General features: G+C 41.4%; 1 protein-coding gene across 1 annotated transcript; it reads right to left on the reverse strand.

The window, feature by feature from the left end:
* Positions 1-6663: 6663 nt before the first annotated feature.
* On the reverse strand, positions 6664-8220 carry LOC123440403. The gene is made up of 3 exons (XM_045116974.1): positions 7948-8220; positions 7747-7814; positions 6664-6812 (listed from the first exon to the last, which is right to left on the reverse strand). The coding sequence occupies exons 1-3, from the start codon at positions 8042-8044 to the stop codon at positions 6678-6680; spliced, it is 300 nt and encodes a 99-aa protein (XP_044972909.1). The 5' UTR covers positions 8045-8220; the 3' UTR covers positions 6664-6677.
* Between the last annotated feature and the right edge of the window lie 17091 nt (positions 8221-25311).

The following is a 25311-nucleotide window of genomic DNA, read 5'->3' on the forward strand; positions in this document are numbered from 1 at the left end:
GGGTGAAATTTTCTATTCTATTGCGTAAGGAGTCATTCTAGTGTGTGAAGCCGGACCGACAGTCTGAGAGACGGCAGACTGTCAAATGGAGGTGCATCTCACGCGCACGCTATAGTTTTTTTTTTTTTCCTTTAGCAAATTGCGCGCGCTATAGCTGCTTCTTCCGCCTTCAAATGTTAGCAAGTCAAATGGGCCGGCCCAGTTTGGCAGGTTTCGACGGCGCACATTTCTTTCCGGTTCTGCATTTCCATGCCAAAACTAACGAAAGAATGCATTTCCATGCCAAACTTTTCTAGTATTTTCGTTGGTTCTTTTTTTTCTCAACTTTTCTTTCCGGTTCTTTCAGGCCTTTTATGGGTTTTTGTTTGTTTGGTTTTCTGTTTTTGTTTTAAAATTTGGTCATCGGGTGTTTTTCTTTTTGTTTTAAAGGTATTGTCAAAAAATGATTGGTTTGTGCTTTAATAAATTTTATGAGTATTTAAAAATACTCTACTTGTATTAATAAAAAGTTCATTGTACACTAAATTTTTTGAGCTTGTACAAAAAATAATCACCGTATCCATGCCTAAAATAAAACATGATGTGTTCCTCCGATTTTTTGGTTCGTCCATCTACATAACCTGCTCATAAAGTGAAGCTTAGTAAATTACCCGCCATGCCACGAGTAAGTGAAAAAACACTTAATTAATTGTTTCTCTAATGTATCCGCTTATCATTAAAACTGTCTACAGTTAAAATAAATTACTCATTTTGTCACCCGTAATAAAAAATTATTTGTTAATTATTTTTCTTATTTTTATGTGTCATCGAAACTGCACAGAAAGTTGAAGAAAATTATCCACCCTGTCACCTGTAAAACTAAAAAAAAAGGTTCCACCTAATCATTTGTATGTCATAGGACCATCTAGTTTTTCATTCATCATGAGTCTGACCAGTTTTTATGGTGATTATTTATCTGTTTTTGTTTTTAAATTTGGTCATCGGGTGTTTTTATTTTTGTTTTTATGGTATTGTCAAAAAATGATCGGTTTTTGCTTTAATAAATTCTATGCGTATTTACAAATACTCTACTTGTATTAAGAAAAAATTCGTTGTACATTAAAAATGTTGAGTTTGTATAAAAATAATCACCGTATCTATGCCTAATAAAAATAAAAGATGGTGCGTTTCTTCGATTTTTTGGTTCGTCCATCTACCATAACCTACTCATAAAGTAAAGTTGAAGTAAATTACCGGCCATGCCACCCGTAAGTGGATAAGACGCTTAATTAATTGTTTATCTGATGTATCCACTTATCAGCGCATCTTTTCTAGAGGCACTAGGGGTTATGTGGCACTGAGGTAACAAAGGTGGTTTTGCGCATCCTTCGAGGTGATGAGAGCCCACAGGTAATCAATGAAACGATTCTTGTCTTGATTTTGAAGGTAAAGGACCCAACTACATTGTCCTAGTTGAGGCCTATTAGCTTGTGCAATGTACTATATAAGATTGCTTCTAAGGTTTTATCCAACAGGTTAAAGCTGATTTTATCTGACATTGTATCTGAAGAGCAATCAGCCTTTGTTCCTGGACGGTCGATCACGGACAATATCATCACGGCTTATGAGTGCTTACATTTTATGAAGAGAAATAAGGCAAAATGAAACATATTTTGTGCGGTCAAATTGGACATGATGAAAGCATACGATCGATTGGAATGGAATTATCTTGAAGCTATTATGTCCAAGATCACTTGGGTTGCTTCAATTATGAGGATGGTAACATGGGTGAAATTTTATATTCTATTTAATGTGGGGGGCCTGAGGAGTTTATATACCATCCACGGGGATAGGACACGGAGACCCAATTTCTCCATACCTGTTTTGGCTTGCATCAGAGGGCCTTTCGTGCCTCTTAAAAACCCAATAAGAATCATCGAACCTCAGTGGAATCCAAGTAGCTCCGTCGGCGCCGTCGGTAAGCCAGTTGCTTTTGCAGATGATAGCCTGTTGTTTGTCAAAGCTTGGAGTAAATGAGTTGTCTTATTTGTTGGATAGCTATTGCAACATGTGTGGCCAAACAATAACTTTGTCAAAATCCTTGGTGTTTTTCAGCAAGGGGTGTCTAACCTCCCTCAGAACCGAGCTTAAATATTACAAACGAATCACTTTCAAATAGATATTTGGGTATGCCATCTGATGTAGGAAGCTGCAAGACCGGAGCCTTTAAGTTTTTAAAGGACAAAGTGTGGAACAAGGTTAAAGGTTGGATGGAGAAGCTGTTTTCAGTAGGAGGCAAAGAAGTTTTGATCAAATTTGTTACACAAGTTGTCCCCGTATACTCTATGTCTTTCTTTAAATTACCTCGTGGCCTTTGTGAACACATTAACTCTTTGATCACAAACTTTTGATGGGGCAGCAAAGAGGGCTACAGGAAGACCAGTTGGGTGTCTTGGAGCACAATGACAAGACCAAAGTACTACGGAGGGCCGGGATTCTGTGACATCGAGCTCTTCAATCTAGCCCTATTGGCTCGACAGGCATGGAGAATAATAATGGATCTAGAGTCCCTTAGTGCGTGTGTACTGAAGGCAAATTACCACCCTAACATCGATTTTTTGTCCTCTGAGCTGGGCTCGGTTCCATCACAAATCTACTCCCTCCGTCCGGTAATAAGTATACTTTATCTTTTTCTGTCAGTCAAACTAGTTAAACTTTGACTAACTTTACTAAAAAAGGTGCTAGCATTTAGGATATCAAATTAGTATCAATAGATTTATCTTTACATAAAGTTTTCAAATATATCATTTTCATGTCATATATGTTGTTACTATTTTTTATAACGTTGGTCAAATTTTAAAAAGTTTGATTAAGTACAAATTCATATGTACACTTATTTAGACGGAGGGAGTAGCAAGCTATTCTTGAAGTCCGTGGCGTTATGATGCAAGGTTTGATTTGGCGCATAGGTGACGGAACTTCAACGCGCATTTGGCAACGCAACTGGCTACCGAGACGAGCTAACATGCGACCCATCTTGAGCAGGGCTGCAAACCAACCGCAACTAGTTAGCCGACTAATTTTGCCTAGTGCTGAATGAGACCAAACTGCTACAGAAGAGATATTCATACCAACGGGTGCGCACTCGATCATGGCCATACCTTTGTGCACAAAACAAAATAACATTTTTTGGTCTTGGTTACATGAGAAAAATGGAGTCTTCTCTGTTCGATCCGCGTATCGCATGCTTGTGGATACTAAATTCAGGAGGGAAGCATGGCTCGAGGGCCGTGTTCATTCTACAGAAACAGATATAAATATACCAAATCGTGGGAGAAGTTGTGGAAAGTTAAGGTCGCTTCAAAAGTTAAGATTTTCTTATGAAGGCTTGCCCAACAGTCGATTCCCACTTCAGATTTACTACATCATCACAATATGTCAACTAGTACGAGATGTGGACTCTGTGGAGCCGAAGACTCGTGGCAGCATTCATTGCTCCATTGCGAAGTGTCTCGTTGCGTCTGGGCGTTGCAGGAGTACGTAGTACTTGGTGGAAGCTTTGAGCAATAACAGGGAGCCAGATGCGAGACAATGTATCTTTACCCCCTTGTGGACATGCTCTCTGCGGGAGATGATCCACGTGGTTGTAATGACCTGGGCTCTTTGGCATGCACGGCGGCAAGCACTCCATGAAAATAATTTCCAAAGCCCGCTCTCAACACACAATTTCATCATGGGATACATACGAGAAATAGAGGGAATCGAGCAGAGGAAAGCACCAACGGTTGTAGGTGTCGTCGAGGCACGATCACAACCTCGATGGATTGCACGGCCGCATGGTACTGCAAAAGTTAGAGTGGATGAGGTTGTTTCTAGGAACATTTTGGAGGGTTCAGTCAGCGCTATTTGCATGGACTCTGCTGGCCTATTCTTAGGCGCCCCGACCATCAAATTTTGAGGAATTACAAACCCTGCTACCTTGGAAGCTCTAGCGTGTCGTGAGGCGATGGCACTTGTTGCGGATCTCTGTGTGTCACGTATACTCATTGCCTTGGATTGCACAGGAGTCGTCCATGACATCAATGAGAGAATGGGGCGCGTACGCAAGTACGGTAAAGGAGGTAACAGAGACCGCAATAATGTTTCACCATTGTACCTTTATTATTGTACCTTTATTACTGTATCGAAGGTAGACTACCAATGTTGAGACACATTGCCTCGCTAAGCAGGCTCTAGGTTTGAATTATGGACGCCATCTACGGCTTATTAACCCATCAAACCTTTTCTGTATCCCTATGAACATTAATAAACAATAAATAAAATGTGTTTAGACTAAAAAAGGGGCAGCTTGAGATGGCCGCACATACCCAAGTGTACAACCTGTGCATACCGAGTCAAACAACGAAGTGTCGAGAATGCCAAATTTGTCAAGTTAGCGGTCCAACTTGATGTTTGGTGAGATCGGGCCCATTATAAAATATTGAACCAACCCGTATACCTCATGAAGAAGAAATTAAGCCGAACCTAAATCTCATCTACCCAAGGTATCAAATCGATTTAGACCCTTGGACCTACCGTTTGATGCTCTTTTTGTCAAATAGGATGATGGCTGCATAGGGGGTATCTTGGTGTGCCGGCTCATTGTGTATAGAGCCGGAGAGAGGTGTGCAATCTTGTGAACGGTAGTGGCTAGCCACTGGAGTTTTTGAGTTTTGGTTTCAAAGTTTCTTTAAGGCTAGCATGGAGATATAAGAACCATAGGCAGCGATAGAGCTAAAATATTTTTTTGAAAATCCGAACATTTTTTAAAGTGAAATATTTTTGGAAACTCGGACAAGTCCAAATTGGTGAACATTTTGTTTACAAAAGAAAATTGATTCTTTTGGAAATCTTGAATATTGTTGTATCTGTCAATACTATTTGAAAATGATTATTTTTAAAATTTTGAACAGAGTTTGATAATGTTTACAATTTTTGAGTCTCCAACTATAATTTAAAACATCAACCTTTTTTGGATTTGTTATCAATTTTTGAAAATGGGATTTGCAAACTCAAAACAAAATTTGATAGCACAAACATTTTTTCAAATTCCCTTTTCTTTAAACACAATTTTTTAGAATTATTATCATTTTCTGAAAAATGTGAATTTTTTGATTTTTTTCAAACATTTTTGTAAAATTTGAACTTTTTTGAAAAAACAAGAAAAATAAATATGTTTTTTTAAAGGAAAGGAAAACCAGTGAAGAAAATACGAAAAACAAGAAAACAAGGAAAACCGTGGAAAGGAAAAACAGATCCTAGCTACTTCGACCGGACCTTCTCATGTAGTAGGTTTTCCCCAGATCCACACATCCATGCTTACTACTCCATCTTTATGTAAATAAAATAATTATAGTTAGAAAAAACCAGACTATGCCTTTTCTACTCCCTCCGTCTCAGTTTATAAAACCCACACATGTATCTAGGTCGTCAATTTGACCAACTTAATAAGAGGCATATATAATAAAAAATATATCATCGAAAACTTTAGGTGTTCTATTTTCTAATTATGTAATTTTTATGTTAAATAATATATTTTATATAAGTCAAATTAACGATGTAGATACACGTGCATGTTTTCTAAACTGTGACGGAGGGAGTACTATAGTTCTTTAGATACAAAGGGAGTAATAGTCTGCTTATCTCCATTGAATAGGACACACGCAGGGATCCAGATTTATTTGTTTTTAGCCTCCAATCGGCTGATCCCGCTGCTCCCGTATCGATCCGTACGTTCCTTTCGGATCTGTTGATATATGTTGACATCGCACCAGTGTTCGTTCTTAACTTCATTAGCTATCGGTCGACAGTTTTCAGGTGTCGTGTTAAGCTCTACACCCATGGTTGCACAGTTTGCAGTCCTTGTTGGACTGTTTGATCACTACTGTTGAGAAGGTGCTTCAAGCACGCAACGGAATTAAACCGCGCAAGTCGGCGTGGGCTGCATGAGAAATGGGGACCGGCGCCAGAAAATTTATTTTGAATAAGTCAATTTTTCTAGGCCATTAGATTAAGGCCGTGTTCGGTATCGCTCCGCTCCACAACTCCGGAAGCGGAGTTGACGGAGCTGCTGTATAAAATGATGGAGTTGCTGTTGCCCCACTCCATAGATTCTGGGAGTGGGTGATCACCGAACATGGCCTAAGATCCAACGACCGTCCTTCTTTCTTCTTCCTTCAGCTCCTTTCTCTTTCAACCGTTTCTCCTCCCATAAATTTGACTTATCCAAATTACAAATTCAGTCGACTTGTACATCACTGTCATGTCACTATTGAGGAGCATACAATTCTACCGAACTGAAACAGCTATCCAAAGAAGCATAGTCAGAATTCTTTCTCCCCGCTCGGTCTTGTTCTTTTCGAGTCATTGAAATTGGCAGACACGCATGTCCATGCTCTATCATTTTTTTTCTTTTTGAAAAAACATGGGCTTAGAGAGGCATATGCATATAAAAACAAGTCTTAGTGATCTAAAACGTCTTATATTTATTTTCAGAGGGAATACTTAAAATGCTTCATTCCTTGCTCTCGAGAGTTAGCAGAGACATGTTTAACCCGTTGGACTCACCAGTCACCACCAATATCCTCCCATCTCCAACTGCTATCTAGACTAGACTAAACCCATTACTAATCTCCATATAGGTTCTGCAGATCGGCGCTTCACCCCCTCCCGGGGCTCCTAGGCGGCTCATGGCGGCCGTTGGCGCTGGATCCAGGGTAGTCGTTGACCTCGATGTCCATCCGCGCCACCACTTCGCCGACGCTTCGCTCCTCAGCGGCCGTCGTCACGACGCCCTGTATGAACAACACGAGCCGCGTTAGTGTCACACACCTCAACCTGAATATACATATTCTAGATGCATGTGTACGCAATTTGCAACTTGCAGGCAAACCCCACACCACACCGGGAGCGGGAATGTTCTTGTTGCACGAGCGAGGTGGACCTTTCCTTGTTTAGGGAAAGCCGTCGATCGTGTGGGTGGGTGCAATACAACTATACAAGTATATAGTACAACAAATGGCTTATGGGGAGTGGCCACGCATGTGAGCTGCACTGCGCCGGCCCGGCCGGGCTTATCTAGCCGTGCATGCATGTGGCTGGGCATGGGATCACTGCACTAGCTAGCAACCGGCCGACGCAGCTTCGTGTCTGCTCTTCCGGGCGTCCAAAGGTCACATGCGATTTTGTCAAACTGTGGGTGCCGCGTCAGTGAGTTGAGTAGTCACCTGCGACCTGAGAGCATCAGCCTAGCCTTGTATGTGGCGAGTGACGAGTGGCTCAGTGGCCGAGTGCTATAGTGGAGGCCAGATACAGAAGAGCACTTGCCTTGACCTATGAGTGCGCTATATATACTAGGCTAGTTAATCAAATGGTTAGTAGAATTATCAACCATGTTTTCCTGCTAGCTAGGGCCGTCACGGCACAATGTACTATGCGCTAGCTTCGAGCCTCTAAAGTCTAAACGAGTGAAGAGACAACGGAACAGGCAAGCCATGGCGACGGCTCCGGCAACTGGCACCTGGCAAGCAGGAAACATCCAGAGCCACTCGCCACTCGCCACAACGTCTGTATGAGAGTACAGTACCATTTGGCATCTATGAACCCACAACGGAATAACGGATTCAACCCGCACTAGGAGGAGCTAGAGACATGTACAAGGACGACAAAGGCATCCGATAGAGGGAGAGGGATAGGGAGAGGGAGAGGTCGAGAGGAGGAGAGATTGACCTGAACAGGCACCGCCTCCAGATTCAGACTAGAAGCGGAGGCTTGATGATTTCCCAATGCCACGCTTCCTACATCCAAGAGCAAGCCACTAGATTAAGATGCATGCACATACATGCCAAGAAAGAAGATGAACACATGAATTAAGGTCCATGCATGCATGAATCACGAATGCATGGGCTGGGGGTCAAGTCAATCACTTACTCGACACAGGCACGGAGGAGACGAGGGGAAGAAGAAGGTACGACAGCAGCAGCAGAAGGGCAAGGACGGGCGTCATCTTCCTGCACTCCATCGTCATCTTCACCACAACGAGAACGGAGACGAGGGGAGGGGGAGCACCGTGCGTGCTATGAGTATGATCCACCTCTCTTCCGTCCAGCGTTTGGCCTCTCTCTCGCTCGCCGCCTACCACACAAGTATGCACTCCACTTGTCTACGATCGAGCTGCTGCGCGCGACAATGGCGCCTTGGGTGGTGGGTGCGAGGGGGGTTTTATACGACGGGGAGGGCCGCTCCTTCGTCCTTCGTCGCTCCCTCACGATCAAAAGTCAACTTCACGCGCCATGTGGAGCGTTTGGCTCTGCGTGCGCACTACAGTGCCTGTGCTGTGCTGTGCTGTGCTGGGGCTCTCGCGTCTCCCGATTTTTCCCGGTATCTGTCATGCGTCCGAGCTGGGTGACACTGACCTGCGGCGGAGGGCGAGGTGTCGCGTCCGCAGGCCTGGTGCGTCGACGAGTGCGCAGTGGGGGGCGATGCGCGTGCGGAGGCTGAACATCATGCGTGCTCCCGTATGATTGGGCTGTGCCGCTGTGGTGGTCAACCACGCCGCAGAGCTCAGATGCAGTGGATGCTCGGTAGATCGGGCTTCGGCACCGCTCATGCGTGGACCCAGGAGGGGAAATATCAGTAGATAGTAGACGTAGCTGCTCCCTGTCGCGGAAGTCCTATAATGCAACCTTATAAACAGTAAAAAAATATTTTTTTTAAAATCTGTTTTTTTTTTGGTAAACTTTGATAAATGTTTTGTCTGCTGAACAAATTTCAGCACGAAATGGCATTTCTTGAAGTTGGAGTATCCAATTTCTTTTAACATGACTTCTACGAATCTTATTTGGTGCTGAAATTTTGTGAACATACAAAATACTTTTCAAAGTTTACCACTGAAGAAATTCAATTTTTTTGAATGTTTATACTATTTCTAAAATTTTACTATTTATCAAGATGCATTTGAGCTCGAGAGCGGATATTTCGTGTCCCTCCAGTCGTGCATTTTTATCTATGTTCCATACGCCCACTTATGTACAGTAGTCCGACATTCATAGATTTATTTTCGATAGTACGGCATTGGCCTGCCTATACCTCGCTCGACGCCATATACATGGCCGGCGCAGGCGCGAGAGAGTCCAGTGGATCGTTTTTCTTCTGTTTTTTTGTTTATGATTTCTTTCCTTTTTAACCTTTGTTTGTACTTTGAAATATCCTAAACATATATGTTAGAAAAATAAATTTACTTACATTTAATAAAAATGAAAATAAACTTAACTGTGTATAGAAAAATGTTTCCGGTCTATACGAAAAAAGTATAAAAAAACAATGAGTACGGAAAGAACTGGACAATAAAAACAAGATTTTAACTATTTAATCATTTATTTAGAAAAAAACTAAACATGTATATAAAAAATGTTCCTAATGTATACAAAATATATATAATTTGTATGGAAACAGTAGACATACAAAATTATATGTTTTAAAAGTTAATCGTCTTTTACAAAAACTAAATATTTACAAGAAATGTTCCTGATGTATACAAAAATGTAGAACGTGTATTAAAAGAATTGAACATAGAAACATAAATTTTTAGGAATGTTTATTGTGTATCAAAAAATTGTTAATTGTGTATTTATAAAATGTTATAAGTGGCTAAGAAATGTTCCTGATGTGTAACAAAAAGGTAGTCATCAAACACAAATATTTGAAGAAAACAATTAATCCTCTATTTTTCAAACAATGAACGTGTAGAAAAAATGTCCCTAATGTATGTAATTTTTTTGGAGCATTTAAAAAAAATTTAACATAATAATATTAGATTGGAACAATATTGATCATGTATGAAGAAATGTTAATGATATATTATAAAATGTTAAACATGTATTAAAAATGTTTTTGATATACACCAAAAATATACAATGTGTATAAAAAGGTAGTCATACAACATTAATTTGCGGAAAATGTTAATTAGGTACTTATGAAATGTTAAGATGTGCAAAAAATGTAGTGTATGCGTAAATTGTGTAAATGTGTACGAAAAATGTCATGTATTGAAGAAAAAACAAAGAAAAACAATGAGACCCATAGAAACGGAAGAAAAAACAAAAAAAACAGCTTAGAAACGAAGAAAAATGAAAATTATGAAGAAAACTATGAAACCCAGGAGAAAACTGAGGAAAACATAAAATAAACTGAAGACAAGCGATGAAAACTGATGAAACTAGGAAATAAACGTAAAAAGATGGGAAAAACAACAAAACAGAAAATAAAAAATCAAAGAAGGAAACAAAAGAAAACAGAAGAGAGAAGGGAAAGAAGAAAACTAAAAAAACAGTGCAAGAAATAAAGATCAAGTAAAAACTTAGGAAAACTAAAAAAGAAAGAAATAGAAAACAGAATATAGAACCTGATGTAAATTAAAACCCCCGAAGAAAATACAAGACAAAATAAAAAAAAATCAAGCCAAAACCTGAGAAAAGGGTCAACAGAGAAGAAAACCAAGAACTAAACCCAACGAATGAAACTCAGCGAACCTGAACTAAACATAAAAAAGGAAATGAAATGGGTCGGCCGAGTAGCTATAGTGTGGAGATTAATCTTCAGGCGAGATGGAAGGAGCACTCGCACTAAGTGAGATATATCTCTCGTTTTTGTAGATGAGGTATTACTAAAGGTGGTCATATGGTTTGTGTCTTACACACTTGGCCACATGCACGTATTGTTGGTCAGTCATTGGCGTGGCAAGGCACATGAGTAGAAGGGTGGGGTTATAGAACAAGGCGGATCCCGAAGGCCATGCCTTAAGAACTAGCACGATATGACCCTTTTAAGTGTGGAGCCTTTTTAGGCATGTTTGTTTTGATCTTTTCATGGACGTGTTGTTTTGTCTTTTTAGGTTTGTTTTTAGTTTTTAAAAGAAGCCAAACCATGGCATGCTGGGCCGGTCATTTTAACTTGCTTGCTAGGCTGTTCTTCAAAGCCAGGCTTTTAGGTTGGCACAACACAACCTTTGTATAAAAAGGCCGACATAGGTAGTGTCATGCCAGGCCTTTTATAGCGAGGCCAAGTCGTGTCAGATCTATCAATACTCAACAATTTAGGTTTGGAGCCCATACTCAACAATTCTAGCGGATTGTTTCCAGATAGCATACATGATTGGATGAATTTCCTTGCAACGTTGTAATCCGGAGGCTAATTTTGTGGCACACAATGGATAACGTCTTCATTTATTTCCATATGTATTTTCTAGATGTGAGGTCATGATCATCTAGTGAGGGATCACTTTGCTCAAATGCATTATATCATTCTTCCTACTGTAGGCACATATTCCGGATGCACTACGATCTTTTCGACACCATTGCAAAAGCTATGGAGAAACATGATCCTTTGTTTCAACCTAGAAGGAATGCAACAGGAACAAAAACTACAATTCATTGTTGAAGATTTCCCAACCATGCGAGTCCTTGCTTATGAATGCCTCGGCGATGCTATTGATGACTATGTTCGCATTGGGGAAGATCTTATCACGGATTGTGTGAAACGATCCTATGATGATGAGATCGTAATATGTGTACCAGAGTACTTGAGGTCTCCCAATGATGAGGATATGTAGAGGCTCATGGCAGAAAATAAAAAGATGGGTTGCCCTGGGATGCTTGAATCAATTGACTGTATGCGTTGGGCATGTAATATTTCCCCGCGGCACAGAAAGGTTAGTACATAGTGCATTTCATGATCCAACTATCATTCTTATGGCATTTGCATCACATGATCTGGATTTAGTACACATAATTTGGATGCATGGCTCTCTCAGTGATCTCAATGTCTTCTCATGATTTCCTATTTTTGCAAGGCTTATTACCATAGACAATCCACCTTGCAACTATGTTATCAATGACAATGAGTACAACAAGGGATATTACCTAGTTGATGAGATATATCTTCCATGTGCCACAATTGTGAAGACAATCCACCATCCTAAAGGCAACATGAAATCTCACTTTACAACTATACAATAATATGCTAAAAAGGATGTTTAGAGAGGTTTTGGTGTGTTTGGATAATGCTTTGTTATTTTCCATCGCTCTGCTGAGTATTGAAAGTCCGAGACCTTGTAGAAGATCATGGAAATATGCATTATATTGCACAATAAGATCATCGAAAATGATAGAGATGACCAACGAGACTTTCAGTATCTTTTCAACGGGAAATCGTGGAGCCGCAATATAACCCAAATAGGATTGAAGCCTTCCTCCAATCAGACCAACCGATTGAGAACAGTTAAGCTTACAATCGACTTCAAGAAAATCTTATTGAGCACCATTGGCGTATTCATAACACTTGATTCCTCTGTTGAAACTTTTGGTATTAGTTCATTTGGACCATTTGTTGTGTTTGTATTTGCATGATTATGTTTGAGAACATAAACATTGTCATGTATTTGAATTGCATGTTCTTGAATTCTAAAGTATTGAAATATGTTGTGATAATTTTTAAAATGGTTGGATGAATTAGCAAAATAATACTTTTAAAGGATCAAGTTTTCGTGGATCTGCTAGCTGGAGAAAAGTTTGACCACCTTTGTGACTTTATAGGATATAATAAGACGAATTTTGGAATTTTAGATATGGAATCTCCTAGAGATGCTCTAAATGGCATGACAAATTGTCAGGGCAACTCCAATAACACCCTTAGAGTTGAGTGCAGTCATATCAGTATTGAAGTATTTGTTTCAACTAGTAAAATAGAGTTATAGATTTAGGATGTCAATAGGGAGTTGACGTTCGCTCCAGGGGCATTCTGGGCATTCGTACGCGCTAGAAGGATGAACTAGCGAACGAAATCATTCGCTCTAGGTGATGGAGGCAAAGTTGTCCCTGTCTTTCGATGAGATGGTGGTTATCGTTCTGGTGGAATTGACTTTGACGATCCGACTACAAACGTGTGAGGATGTCGCGCCTTAGCAATCACAAAATCAACTCTGAGAGGTTATTGACCACGCCGGAGCACGATAAACCTGACCATGAGGGTCTGTTTCCTGCACGCAAACGAAGAACAACCAAGAAACTATGATTGCAATCTGAATATTGCGAATATAAGAGGAAAGCTTTATTGATGAAAGTGGGGTTGTGTGACGCCTTTTTGTGGTCGTGGAACACAAATGAAAAATGCGAATTTGCATCTATGGTGAACATGTAATCTAAATAAAACCCAAGTCTAAACGGCGCCCTAAGGGCTGTATATATGGGGAATAGAGGAGGAATTTCATGACACCTTGGAGGAGGGGTCCGAAACTGACCCTAACTCAGTTTCCCCACATATACAAACTCTAAAAATAGCCTATAGTATGGTATTTCAAAATTACATGGGCATGGCCCAAAAATAAGGTGGCGCGACACCTATAATAGCCTACGGATGAAATTTGTAAAGTGTCATCTTGAATATTTCGTCGAAACCTTCATGCTCTCCTTATGGTGGCTTCAAAGTGCGAAAATCATGATTGGAATCTCCACTGTTCTTTCCCGCAAGTTCACCTTCTTCTCCATGCTTGCTACCGCTCCAATGGATATACTTCTTGTCCATGCTAGGTCCTTCATTCATAAGTAAAACAAAAGTATCTAACTTAGGCAACATCATATGTTCATGAACATTAGAAGGATTTCCAAGAAACGAAAGTACCTGGTAATTCCATTGGCGTGCGCGAGCTCTAGTAACTCGTCGAGTATGTATAACAGATGGTGCTGTGGGTGTAACAATGGTGTTGATGTTTTCATCATCCTCCCCTTCTTGAATTGAAGTCGTCCTCAACGGAAGCTCATCTTCCTCACCCAAATATGGCTTCAAATCTGCAATGTTAAAAGTGGGACTAACCCCAAAATCTGCAGACAGCTCATCTCTATATGCATTATCATTTATTTTCTCTAACACCTTGAAAGGACCATCAACACGTGGCGTTAGCTTGACTTGTGCAAATCCGGAAACCTATCCTTATGCAAATGCAACCAAACAAGATCTCCCGATGCAAAGACAACATGTTTTCTACCCTTATCTCCAACAAGTTTATATTTAGCATTCATACGCTCAATGTTTTCCTTAGTTAACTCATGCACCTTTAATATCAAATCAGCATGTTCTTTAGCCTCAAAATTAACCTTATCCGAAGATGTAAGAGGTACCAAATCAATAGGTGCATGAGGTAAGAAACCATACACAACTTCAAAAGGGCACATCTTAGTAGTAGAATGCAGCAAACGACTATAAGCAAATTCAATATGAGGCCAGCATTCTTCCCACATTTTTAGGTTTTTCTTCAAAACAACCCTAAGCATAGTAGACAATGATCTATTGACTACTTCAGTTTGTCCATCAGTTTGGGGGTGACATGTAGTACTAAAATGTAGTTTTGTCCCCAACTTAGCCCATAAACATCTCCAAAAGCGATTAATTTCAGGAAAGAACAAATCAGCCACATTAGCAGCATCATCACTTTTATGACATGGTATATAGTGTGCCATTTTTGAAAATATGTCCACGACAACAATTATGCCATCCCTCCCCTTCTTTGTTCGAGGTAAACCTAAAACAAAATCCATAGATATATCCTCCCAAGGAACACTAGGTACATGCAAAGGCATATATAAACCCTGAGGATTGAGTCGTGACTTAGCTTTTTGACATGTCGTGCAACGAGCAACAAAACGCACAACATCCCGTCGCATCTTTGGCCAAAAGAAATGTGTAGCATGTACGTCCTTCGTCTTGATTACGCCAAAGTGTCCCATCAATCCTCCTCCATTCGCCTCCTGCAACAACAAAAGACGAACAGAGCTAGCTGGAATGCATAACTTGTTAGCACGGAACACGAATCAATCATTAATGATGAACTTGTTCCATGTTCTCCCTTCTTTACAGTTCTCCAACACATCTTTAAAATCAGCATCATGCACATATTGATCTTTGATGGTCTCCAAACCAAATACTTTAAAGTCAAGTATTGAAAACATGGTATAACAACGAGACAATGCATCAACAATAATACTTTCTTTACCCTTCTTGTGTTTAATGATGTACGGGAAAGTCTTAATGGATTCAACCCTTTGGCATGTCTATGGTTCAGTTTTGCTTGACTTTTAATATGTATCAAAGATTCATGATGAGAATGTATGACAAATTATTTGGGCCATAAATAATGTTGCCACGTTTCCGAGGTCCGACCAAGAGCATATAATTCCTTATCATAAGTAGAATAATTCACACTAGGCCCACTCAATTTTTTATAAAAGTATGCAATAGGTTTACCATCTTGTAACAACACACCTCCTAATCCAATTCCACTAGCATCACATTCAAGCTGGAAAGTCTTATTAAAACCAGGAAGTTGGAGTGAAGGAGCATGTGTTAACTTATCTTTTAAAACCGTGAAGGCTCTTCCTGTGCGATACCCCAAGCATAAGGCACATCCTTCATTGTAAGCTCATTGAGAGGTGCAGCAATGGTGCTGAAATCTCTCACAAAACGCCTATAAAACCCGGCGAGTCCAAGAAAACTCCTCAATTGTGTGACCGTTTTGGGCTGCGGCCAACTCTCAATAGCTTCATTTTTGGCTTTATCAACTTCAATTCCCTCTGGAGTAACAACATAGCCAAGAAAAGATACCCGGTCAGTGCAAAAGGTGCACTTACCAAGGTTACCAAACAAACGTGCATCATGTAGAGCAATAAAAACAACACGCAAATGATCCAAGTGTTCCTCCAAAGATCTACTATAAATCAGTATATCATCAAAGTAGACTACCACAAATTGTCCAATGAAAGCACGTAAAACCTCATTTAGTAATCTGATGAAAGTGCTAGGTGCATTAGTTAACCCAAAAAGCATAACTAACCACTCATAATCCAAACTTAGTTTAAAATGTTGTTTTCCATTCATCTCCCAATTTCATGCGAATTTGATGGTATCCTCTACGCAGATCAACTTTGGAGAAAATTGTAGAGCCACTTAATTCATCAAACATATCATCTAGCCTAGGAATAGGATAATGATAACGAATAGTAATATTATTAATGCCTCTACAAACAACACACATGCGCGATGTACCATCTTTTTTCGGCACTAGAATAATAGGAACGACACAAGGACTAAGAGAATCGCGTATATAACCTTTGTCGATCAGCTCCTGTACTTGACGCATAATCTCCTTCGTCTCCTCTGGATTGGTGCGGTATGGTGCACGGTTGGGTAGCGATGCACCGGGAATTAAGTCAATCTAATGGTCAATCCCTCTAATAGGTGGTAATCCCGATGGCACGTCTTGTGGAAAGACGTTAGTGAACTCGTGCAAAATGTTAATGACAGCAGGAGGCAAAGAGGGAGGCATGTCCTCGAATAAAAATAATACCTCCTTGCATATGAAAGCATAGCAAACAGATGTAGTAACATCCAAATCAGTAATATCAGATTTAATTGTCAAGTAAACAACCACTCTTCAATTTTATTTCAGATGCAACACTAGATGATGGTTTATTAGGATTTTTGTGGTGCTCAAATTCCTTTGCTACAATCTGATTTTCACTCTTATGGAGGTCCTGTTTTGCTTTACTAGCTCTAGCAATGTCATCTTTCATAATATGTTGAGGAGTCATAGGAAGCAAAGTTATATTTTGATCCTTATGAACAAGAGTATACTAAATTTTTCAACCATGGTGTAAGGAATTTTTATCAAATTTCCATGGTCTACCAAGTAAAACACAACATGCTTGCATGGGTACCACATCACAATCAACAAAATCAAAATATGTAGCAATGCTAAAATGCACACGAACAGTACGTGTTATCTTAACCTTGCCACTGTTGTTGAACCAATGGATGTAATAAGGATGAGGATGTGGTCTGGTGGTGAGAGACAACTTCTCCACCATCTCCATGCTAGTTAAGTTGTTGAAACTCCCTCCATCAATGATTACACGAACATAACGTTCCTTCACAACTCCCTTTGTATGGAATAAGTTGTGCCTCGGATTTTTGCTCAGCCTGTGTTACATACACACTTAAAACACGCTGAGCAACTAAGATTTCATACCTGTCAGCGTAGTTAGTAGCCATGTATTGTGTCTCTTGTTCAGTATCATCTACACCATGTTCCTCGCTTGCAATAAGAGCCAGAGTCTCCTTGTCATAATCACTAGCAGAGTTATATCCACCATCCCCAGAAACAATCATCACACGCTTGGATGGGCACTCTCTCGCATAATGACCTTCACCCTTGCAACGACGACATATAACCTCATGTGTTTTCCCCGTGGATGCCATTGATGAAGAAGAGCTCTGTGCTGGCTCAGAAGGTGTGCTCTTGGCGGAGGGTGGGGCAGGCGCCTATTTCCTGGTATCTCTGTTGGAGTTTGTGGCTGAAGTAGGCGGTGTTGTTGGAATTCCTCGTGACGTCCGGGATCTCATCCGGGACTCCTAACAACCTTCGATCACCAACATACATAACTGAACTATACTGAAACATCACCGAACCTGAAGTGTGCAGACCCTGCGGGTTCGAGAACTATGGAGACATGACCTGAGACACTCTCCGGTCAATAACCAATAGCGGGACGTAGATACCCATATTGGCTCCTACATATTCTATGAAGATCTTTATCGGTCGAACCACGATGTCAAGGATTCAATCAATCCCTTATACTGTTCCCCTTTGTCCATCGATATATTACTTGACCGAGATTCGATCGTCGGTATCTCCATACCTAGTTCAATCTCGTTATCGACAAGTATCTTTACTCATTCCATAATACAAGATCTCGTAACTAACTCCTTAGTCACATTGCTTGCAAGCTCATTGTGATGTTGTATTAGTGAGTGGGCCGAGAGATACCTCTCCGTCATACGGAGTGACAAATCCCAATCTCGATTCACGCCAACCCAACAGACACCTTTGGAGATATCTTTGGAGCACCTTTATAGTCACCCAGTTACGTTGTGACGTTTGATACACACAAGGCATTCTTCCAGTGCCCGGAAGTTGCATGATCTCATGGTCATAGAAACAGATACTTTGACATGCAGAAAACAATAGCAATAAAATGACACGATCACATGCTACGTTCACAGTTTGGGTTTTGTACATTACATCATTCTCCTAATGACGTGATCCCGTTATCAAATGAAAACTCATGTCTATGTCCAGGAAACCTTGACCATCTTTGATCAACGAACTAGTCCTTAGAGGCTCACTAGGGACAGTGTGTTGTCTATGTACCCACACATGTATTTGAGTTTCCAATCAATACAATTATAGCGTGGATAATAAATGATTACCATGAACAAGGAAATATAATAATAACTTATTTATTATTGCCTCTAGGGCATATTTCCATCAGTCTTCCACTTGCACTAGAGTCAATAATCTAGTTCACATCACTATGTGAATCACACCCAATAAGTTCTAGGTTTTATCCAGTTTTGCTTCTGAGAGAGGTTTTAGTCAACGGGTCTGAACCTTTCAGATTTGTGTGTATTTATTTACAAATCTCTATGTCATCGTGTATATGTTGCTATCACGCTCCATTTGTAACTATTCCAAATGACTTCTCTATTATAGCAACCCGGTTTGCTAGTCATAGTCATCCGGATTGGTGTCAAAGCTTGCATCAACGTAACCCTTTACGACAAACTCTTTTATCACCTCCATTATCAAGAAACATTTCCTTAGTACTCAAGTTACTAAGGATAATTTTGACCACTGTCCAGTGATCCATTCCTCGATCACTCTTGTACCCCTTGACAGACTCATGTCAAGGCACACATCAGGTGCAGTACACAGCATGGCATACTATAGAGCATACAACCATGACAAGGCACACATGAGGTGTGGTACACCTTCGTCCTTTCTCTTTCTTCTGTTGTGGTCGATCTTTGAGTCTTACTCAAATTCACACCTTACAATACAGGTAAGAACTCCTTCTTTGATTGATCTATTTTGAACTCCTTCAAAATCTTGTCAAGGTATGTATTCATTGAAAGTTTTATCAAACGTATTGATCTATCTCTATAGATCTTGATGCTCAATGTTCAAGTTGCTTTATCCAAGTTTTCTTCTGAAAAACTCCTTTTCAAACAACCCTATATGCTTTCCAGAAATCCTACATCATTTCCAATCAACAATGTGTCAACCACATATACTCATCAGAAATTCTATAGTGCTCACACTCAGTTTCTTGGAAATACAAGTTGCTCATAAACTTTGTATAAACCCAAAAGCTTTGATCATCACATCAAAGCATATATTCGAACTCCGAGATGCTTGCTCTAGTCCGTAGAAGGATCGTTGTGTTGGAAATATGCCCTAGAGGCAATAATAAAATGGTTATTATTATATTTCCTTATTCATGATAATTGTCTATTGTTAATGATATAATTGTATTAACCGAAAACCGTAATACATGTGTGAGTACATAGACCACACCATGTCCCTAGTGAGCCTCTAGTTGACTAGCTCATTGATCAATAGATGGTCATGGTTTCCTGACCATGGACATTGAATGTTGTTGATAACGGGATCACAACATTAGGAGAATGATGTGATGGACAAGACCCAATCCTAAGCATAACACAAGATCGTGTAGTTCGTCTGCTAGAGACTTTCTAATGTCAAGTATCATTTCCTTGGACCATGAGATTTTGCAAGTCCCGGATACCGTAGGAATGCTTTGGGTGTATCAAACGTCACAACGTAACTGGGTGACTATAAAGGTGCACTAAAGGTATCTCCGAAAGTGTCTGTTGGGTTGGTACGATTCGAGACTGGGATTTGTCACTCCGTGTGAAGGAGAGGTATCTCTGGGCCCACTCGATAATACTGTTGGAAATATTCCCTAGAGGCAATAATAAAATGGTTATTATTATATTTCCTTGTTCATGATAATTGTCTATTGTTCACGCTATAATTGTATTAACCAGAAACCGTAATACATGTGTGAATACATAGACCATGACATGTCCCTAGTGAGCCTCTAGTTGGCTAGCTCGTTGATCAGTAGATGGTCATGGTTTCCTGGCCATGGACATTGGATGTCGTTGATAACGGGATCACATAATTAGGAGAATGATGTGATGGACAAGACCCAATCCTAAGCATAGCACAAGATCGTGTAGTTCGTCTGCTAAAGCTTTTATAATGTCAAGTATCATTTCCTTAGACCATGAGATTGTGCAACTCTCGGATACCTTATGAATGCTTTGCGTGTATCAAACGTCACAACGTAACTGGGTGATTATAAAGGTGCACTACAGGTATCTCCGAAAGTGTATGTTGGGTTGGTACAAATCGAGACTCGGATTTTTCACTCCGTGTGACGGAGAGGTATCTCTGGGCCCACTCGGTAATACATCATCATAATGAGCTCAGTATGACTAAAGAGTTAGCCACGCGATCATGTGTTGTAGAACGAGTACACAGACTTGCCGGTAACGAGATTGAACAAGGTATAGGGATACCGACGATCGAATCTCGGGAAAGTGTCATACCGGTAGACAAAGGGAATTGTATACGTGATTAAGTGAATTCTTGACATTGTGGTTCATCTAATGAGATCATCGTGGAACATGTGGGAGCCAACATGGGTATCCAGATACCGCTGTTGGTTATTGGCCGGAGAGGTGTTTCGGTCATGTCTGCATGGTTCCCGAACCCGTAGGGTCTACACACTTAAGGTTCGGTGACGCTAGGGTTGTAATGGGAATTGTATATATGGTTATCGAAGTATGTTAGGAGTCCCGGATGAGATCCCAGACTTCACGAGGAGTTCCAGAATAGTTCGGAGGTGAAGATTTGTATATGGAAGTCCAGTTTCGGTCACCGGAAAGGTTTCGGGGTTTATCGGTATTGTACCGGGACCATCGAAAGGGTACCGGGGGTCCACCGGGAGGGTCCACCTGTCCTGGAGGGCCACATGGGCCGAAAGTGGGAGGAAACCAGCCTCTGGTGGGCTGGTGCGAGTCACCAAGTGGGCCCCAAGGCGCCTAGGGCAAAACCCTAGGGGCGTGGGGCTGCCTCCCTCCAACTTGGGAGGCAAGCCACCCCTAGGGCCGCCGCCGCCCCTCCTCCTAGGTCTGTGTCGACCCTCCTAGGGTTTTCCTAGGGTGGCCGCCCCCTCTCCCCTCCTTCCTATAAATAGTGGGGGTTTGGGAGAGCTGGACACACCCTTGAACCTCTCCCCTTGGCGCGGCCCTACCTCTCCACTTCTCCTCCTCCGTTGTGCTTGGCGAAGCCCTGCCGAAGAACCACAAGCTCCACCGCCACCACGCGTGTCATGTTGCCGGAGCTCTCCCTCAACTTCTCCTTCACCCTTGTTGGATCAAGAAGGAGGAGACGTGCCCGGGTTGTAGGTGTATTGAACGTGGAGGCACCGTTCGTTCGGTGCTTGGATCGGAACACCGCGAGTACGACTCCATCGACCGCGTTCATAGTAACGCTTACGCTTAGCGATCTTCAATAGTATGAAAATGTTCTCCCTCTCTCGTTGCTGGTATCTCCTAGATTGATCTTGGTGACACGTAGGAAAATTTTAAATTATTACTACATTCCCCAACAGTGGCATCATGAGCTAGGTCTATGCGTAGATTCTATGCACGAGTAGAACATAAGTAAGTTGTGGGCGATGATTTGCTCAATTTTCTTACCGTTACTAGTCTTATCTTGATTCGGCGGCATTGTGGGATGAAGTGGACCGGACCGACTTAACACGTACTCTTACGTGAGACTGGTTCCACCGCCCGACATGCATTTGTTGCATAAGGTGGCTAGCGAGTGTCTGTCTCTCCCACTTTAGGCGGATCGGATTCGATGAAGAGGGTGCTTATGAAGGGTAAATAGCAATTGACATATCACTGTTGTGTTTGTGATGTAGGTAAGAAACGTTCTTGATAGAAACCCATAACAGCCACGTAAAACTTGCAACAATAATTAGAGGACGTCTAACTTGTTTTTGCAGGGTATGCTATGTGATGTGATATGGCCAAAAGGATGTGATGAAATATATGTGATGTATGAGATTGATCATGTTCTTGTAATAGGATTCACGACTTGCATGTCGATGAGTATGACAATCGACAGGAGCCATATAAGTTGTCTTAATTTATTATATGACTTGCGTGCCAATCAATAGCGCCATGTGATTACTCTACGTTATTGCTAACCGTTAGCCATAGTAGTAGAAGTAATAGTTGGCAAGACAACTTCATGAAGACACAATGATGAAGATCATGATGATGGAGATCATGGTGTCATGCCGGTGCCAATGGTGATCATGCAGCGCCCCAAAAATGGAGATCAAAGGCGCAAGATGATATTGGCCATATCATGTCACTTTATGATTTGCATGTGATGTTTATCATGTTTCTATATCTTATTTGCTTAGAACGACGGTAGTAAATAAGATGACCCCTCATTAAAACTTAAAGAAAAGTGTTCCCCATAAGTGTGCACCGTTGCGAAGGATCGTTGTTTCGAACCACCATGTGATGATCGGGTGTGGTAGACTCTGACGTTCGCACACAACGGGTGTAAGCCAGATTTACACACACAAAACACTTAGGTTGACTTGACGAGCCTAGCATGTATAGACATGGACTCGGAACACGCGAGACCAAAAGGTCAAACATGAGTCGTATGGTAGATACGATCAACATGGAGATGTTCACCATTGATGACTAGTCTGTCTCACATGATGATCAGACACGGCCTAGTCGAAGTGGATCATGTATCACTTAAATGACTAGAGGGATGTCTATCTGAGTGGGAGTTCATTAAATAATTTGATTATATAAACCTACTTATCATGAACTTGGTCTGAAATTGTCTTTACAATCTATATTGTAGATCCAATGGCCCACGCTAATGTTGCCCTCAACTTCAATGCGTTCATAGAGAAAACCAAGCTAAACGATGATGGAAGCAACTATACGGATTGGGTCCATAACTTGAGGCTCATCCTCGTAGCTTCCAAGGAAATATATGTCTGTGATGCACCGCTAGGTGACACACCCATTTTCCCAGCAACCCAAGACATTATGAACGCCTCACAGTCGCGTAGTGATGATTACTCCTTGGTTCAGTGCGACATGCTTTATAGCTTAGAACCGGGGCTCCAAAAGTGTTTTGAGCAACACAAAGCATATGAGATGTTCCAAGAGCTGAGAGTGGTTTTCCAATCTGATGCCCGGGTCGAGAGATATGAAGTCCTTGACAAGTTTTTCAGTTGTAAGATGGAGGAAAATAGTTCTGTCAGCGAGCACATAGTCAAAATATCTGGGTTGCACAACCGCTTGTCTCAGCTGGGAGTTAATCCTCCGGATGACTCGGTTATTGACAGAATTCTCCAGTCGCTTCCACCTAGATACAAGAGCTTTGTGATGAACTACATTATGCAAGGGATGGAGAAGTCCATTCCTGAGTTATATTCGATGCTGAAATCAGCGGAGGTGGAGATCAAAAAGGAACGTCAAGTGTTGATGGTGAATAAGACCACCAGTTTCAAGAAAGGCAAGGGTAAGAAGAACTTCAAGAAGGAAGGCAAAACAGTTGTCGCGCCCGGTAAATCAGTTGCCCAGAAGAAGCCCAAAAATGGACCCAAGCTTGAGACTGAGTGCTATTATTGCAGGGGAATCGATCACTGGAAGCCGAACTGCCCCAAGTACTTAGCGGATAAGAAGGCCGGTAACGTCAAAGGTATATATGATATACATGTTATTGATGTGTACCTTACCAGCGCTCATAGTAGCTCCTGGTATTTGATACCGGTGTCGTTGCTCACATTTGTAACTCAAAACAGGAGCTACGGAATAAGCGGAGACTGGCGAAGGACGAGGGGACGATGCGCGTCGGGAATGGTTCCAAGGTCGATGTGATCACCGTCGGCACGCTACCTCTACATCTACCTTCTGGATTAGTTTTAAACCTCAATAATTGTTATTTAGTACCAACTTTGAGCATGAACATTGTATCTGTTGGAATTATGCCCTAGAGGCAATGATAAATAAGTTATTATTATAATTCCTGTATCAAGATAATCGTTTATTATCCATGCTATAATTGTATTGAATGAAGACTTAGATACATGTGTGGATACATAGACAAAACACTGTCCCTAGCGAGCCTCTAGTTGGCTAGCCAGTTGATCAAGGATAGTCAGGGTCTTCTGACTATGTACAAGGTGTTGTTGCTTGATAACTGGATCACATCATTGGGAGAATCATGTGATGGACTAGACCCAAACTAATAGACGTAGCATGTTGATCATGTCATTTTGTTGCTACTGTTTTCTGCGTGTCAAGTATTTATTCCTATGACCATGAGATCATATAACTCACTGACACCGGAGGAATACTTTGTGTGTATCAAACGTCACAACGTAACTGGGTGGCCATAAAGATGCTCTACAGGTATCTCCGAAGGTGTCCGTTGAGTTAGTATGGATCAAGACTGGGATTTGTCACTCTGTATGACAGAGAGGTATCTCGGGGCCCACTCGGTAATACAACATCACACACAAGCCTTGCAAGCAATGTGACTTAGTGTAAGTTGCGGGATCTTGTATTACAGAACGAGTAAATAGACTTGTCGATAAACGAGATTGAAAATAGGTATGCGGATACCGACGATCGAATCTCGGGCAAGTAACATACCGAAGGATAAAGGGAATGACGTACGAGATTATATGAATCCTTGGCACTGAGGTTCAAACTATAAGATCTTAGTAGAATATGTAGAATCCAATATGGGCATCCAGGTCCCGCTATTGGATATTGACCGAGGAGTCCCTCGGGTCATGTCTGCATAGTTCTCAAACCCGCATGGTCTGCACACTTAAGGTTCGACGTTGTTTTATGTGTATTTAAGTTATATGGTTGGTTACTGAATGTTGTTCGGAGTCCCAGATGAGATCACGGACGTCACGAGGGTTTTCGGAATGGTTCGGAGACGAAGATTGACATATAGGATGACCTCATTTGATTACCGGAAGGTTTTCGGAATTACCGGGAATGTACCGAGAATGACGAATGGGTTCCGGATGTTCACCGGGGGGGGGGGGGGGGGGGGCAGCCCACCCCGGGGAAGCCCATAGGCCTTAGGGGTGCCGCACCAGCCCTTAGTGGGATGGTGGGAAAGCCCAGAGAGGCCCCTGCGCAGGGAGATAAGAAAATCAAAGAGAAAGAAAAAAAGGGGAAGTGGGAAGGAAGGGAAGGACTCCACCTTCCAATCCTAGTTGGACTAGGATTGGAGGAGGACTCGTCCTC

The sequence above is a fragment of the Hordeum vulgare genome, chromosome 3H, assembly GCF_904849725.1.
Source record: "Hordeum vulgare subsp. vulgare chromosome 3H, MorexV3_pseudomolecules_assembly, whole genome shotgun sequence".
NCBI lineage: Eukaryota > Viridiplantae > Streptophyta > Magnoliopsida > Poales > Poaceae > Hordeum > Hordeum vulgare.

What these genes read in the sequence shown, in the direction of transcription:
- LOC123440403 (XM_045116974.1), bottom strand. Translation starts at nt 8,044, where the DNA reads ATGACGATGGAGTGCAGGAAGATGACGCCCGTCCTTGCCCTTCTGCTG. An exon ending in CTCCTCCGTGCCTGTGTCGA is followed by an intron (nt 7,815 to 7,947) that starts GTAAGTGATTGA and finishes TCTTGGATGTAG; the next exon opens with GAAGCGTGGCATTGGGAAAT. An exon ending in TGGAGGCGGTGCCTGTTCAG is followed by an intron (nt 6,813 to 7,746) that starts GTCAATCTCTCC and finishes TTGTTCATACAG; the next exon opens with GGCGTCGTGACGACGGCCGC.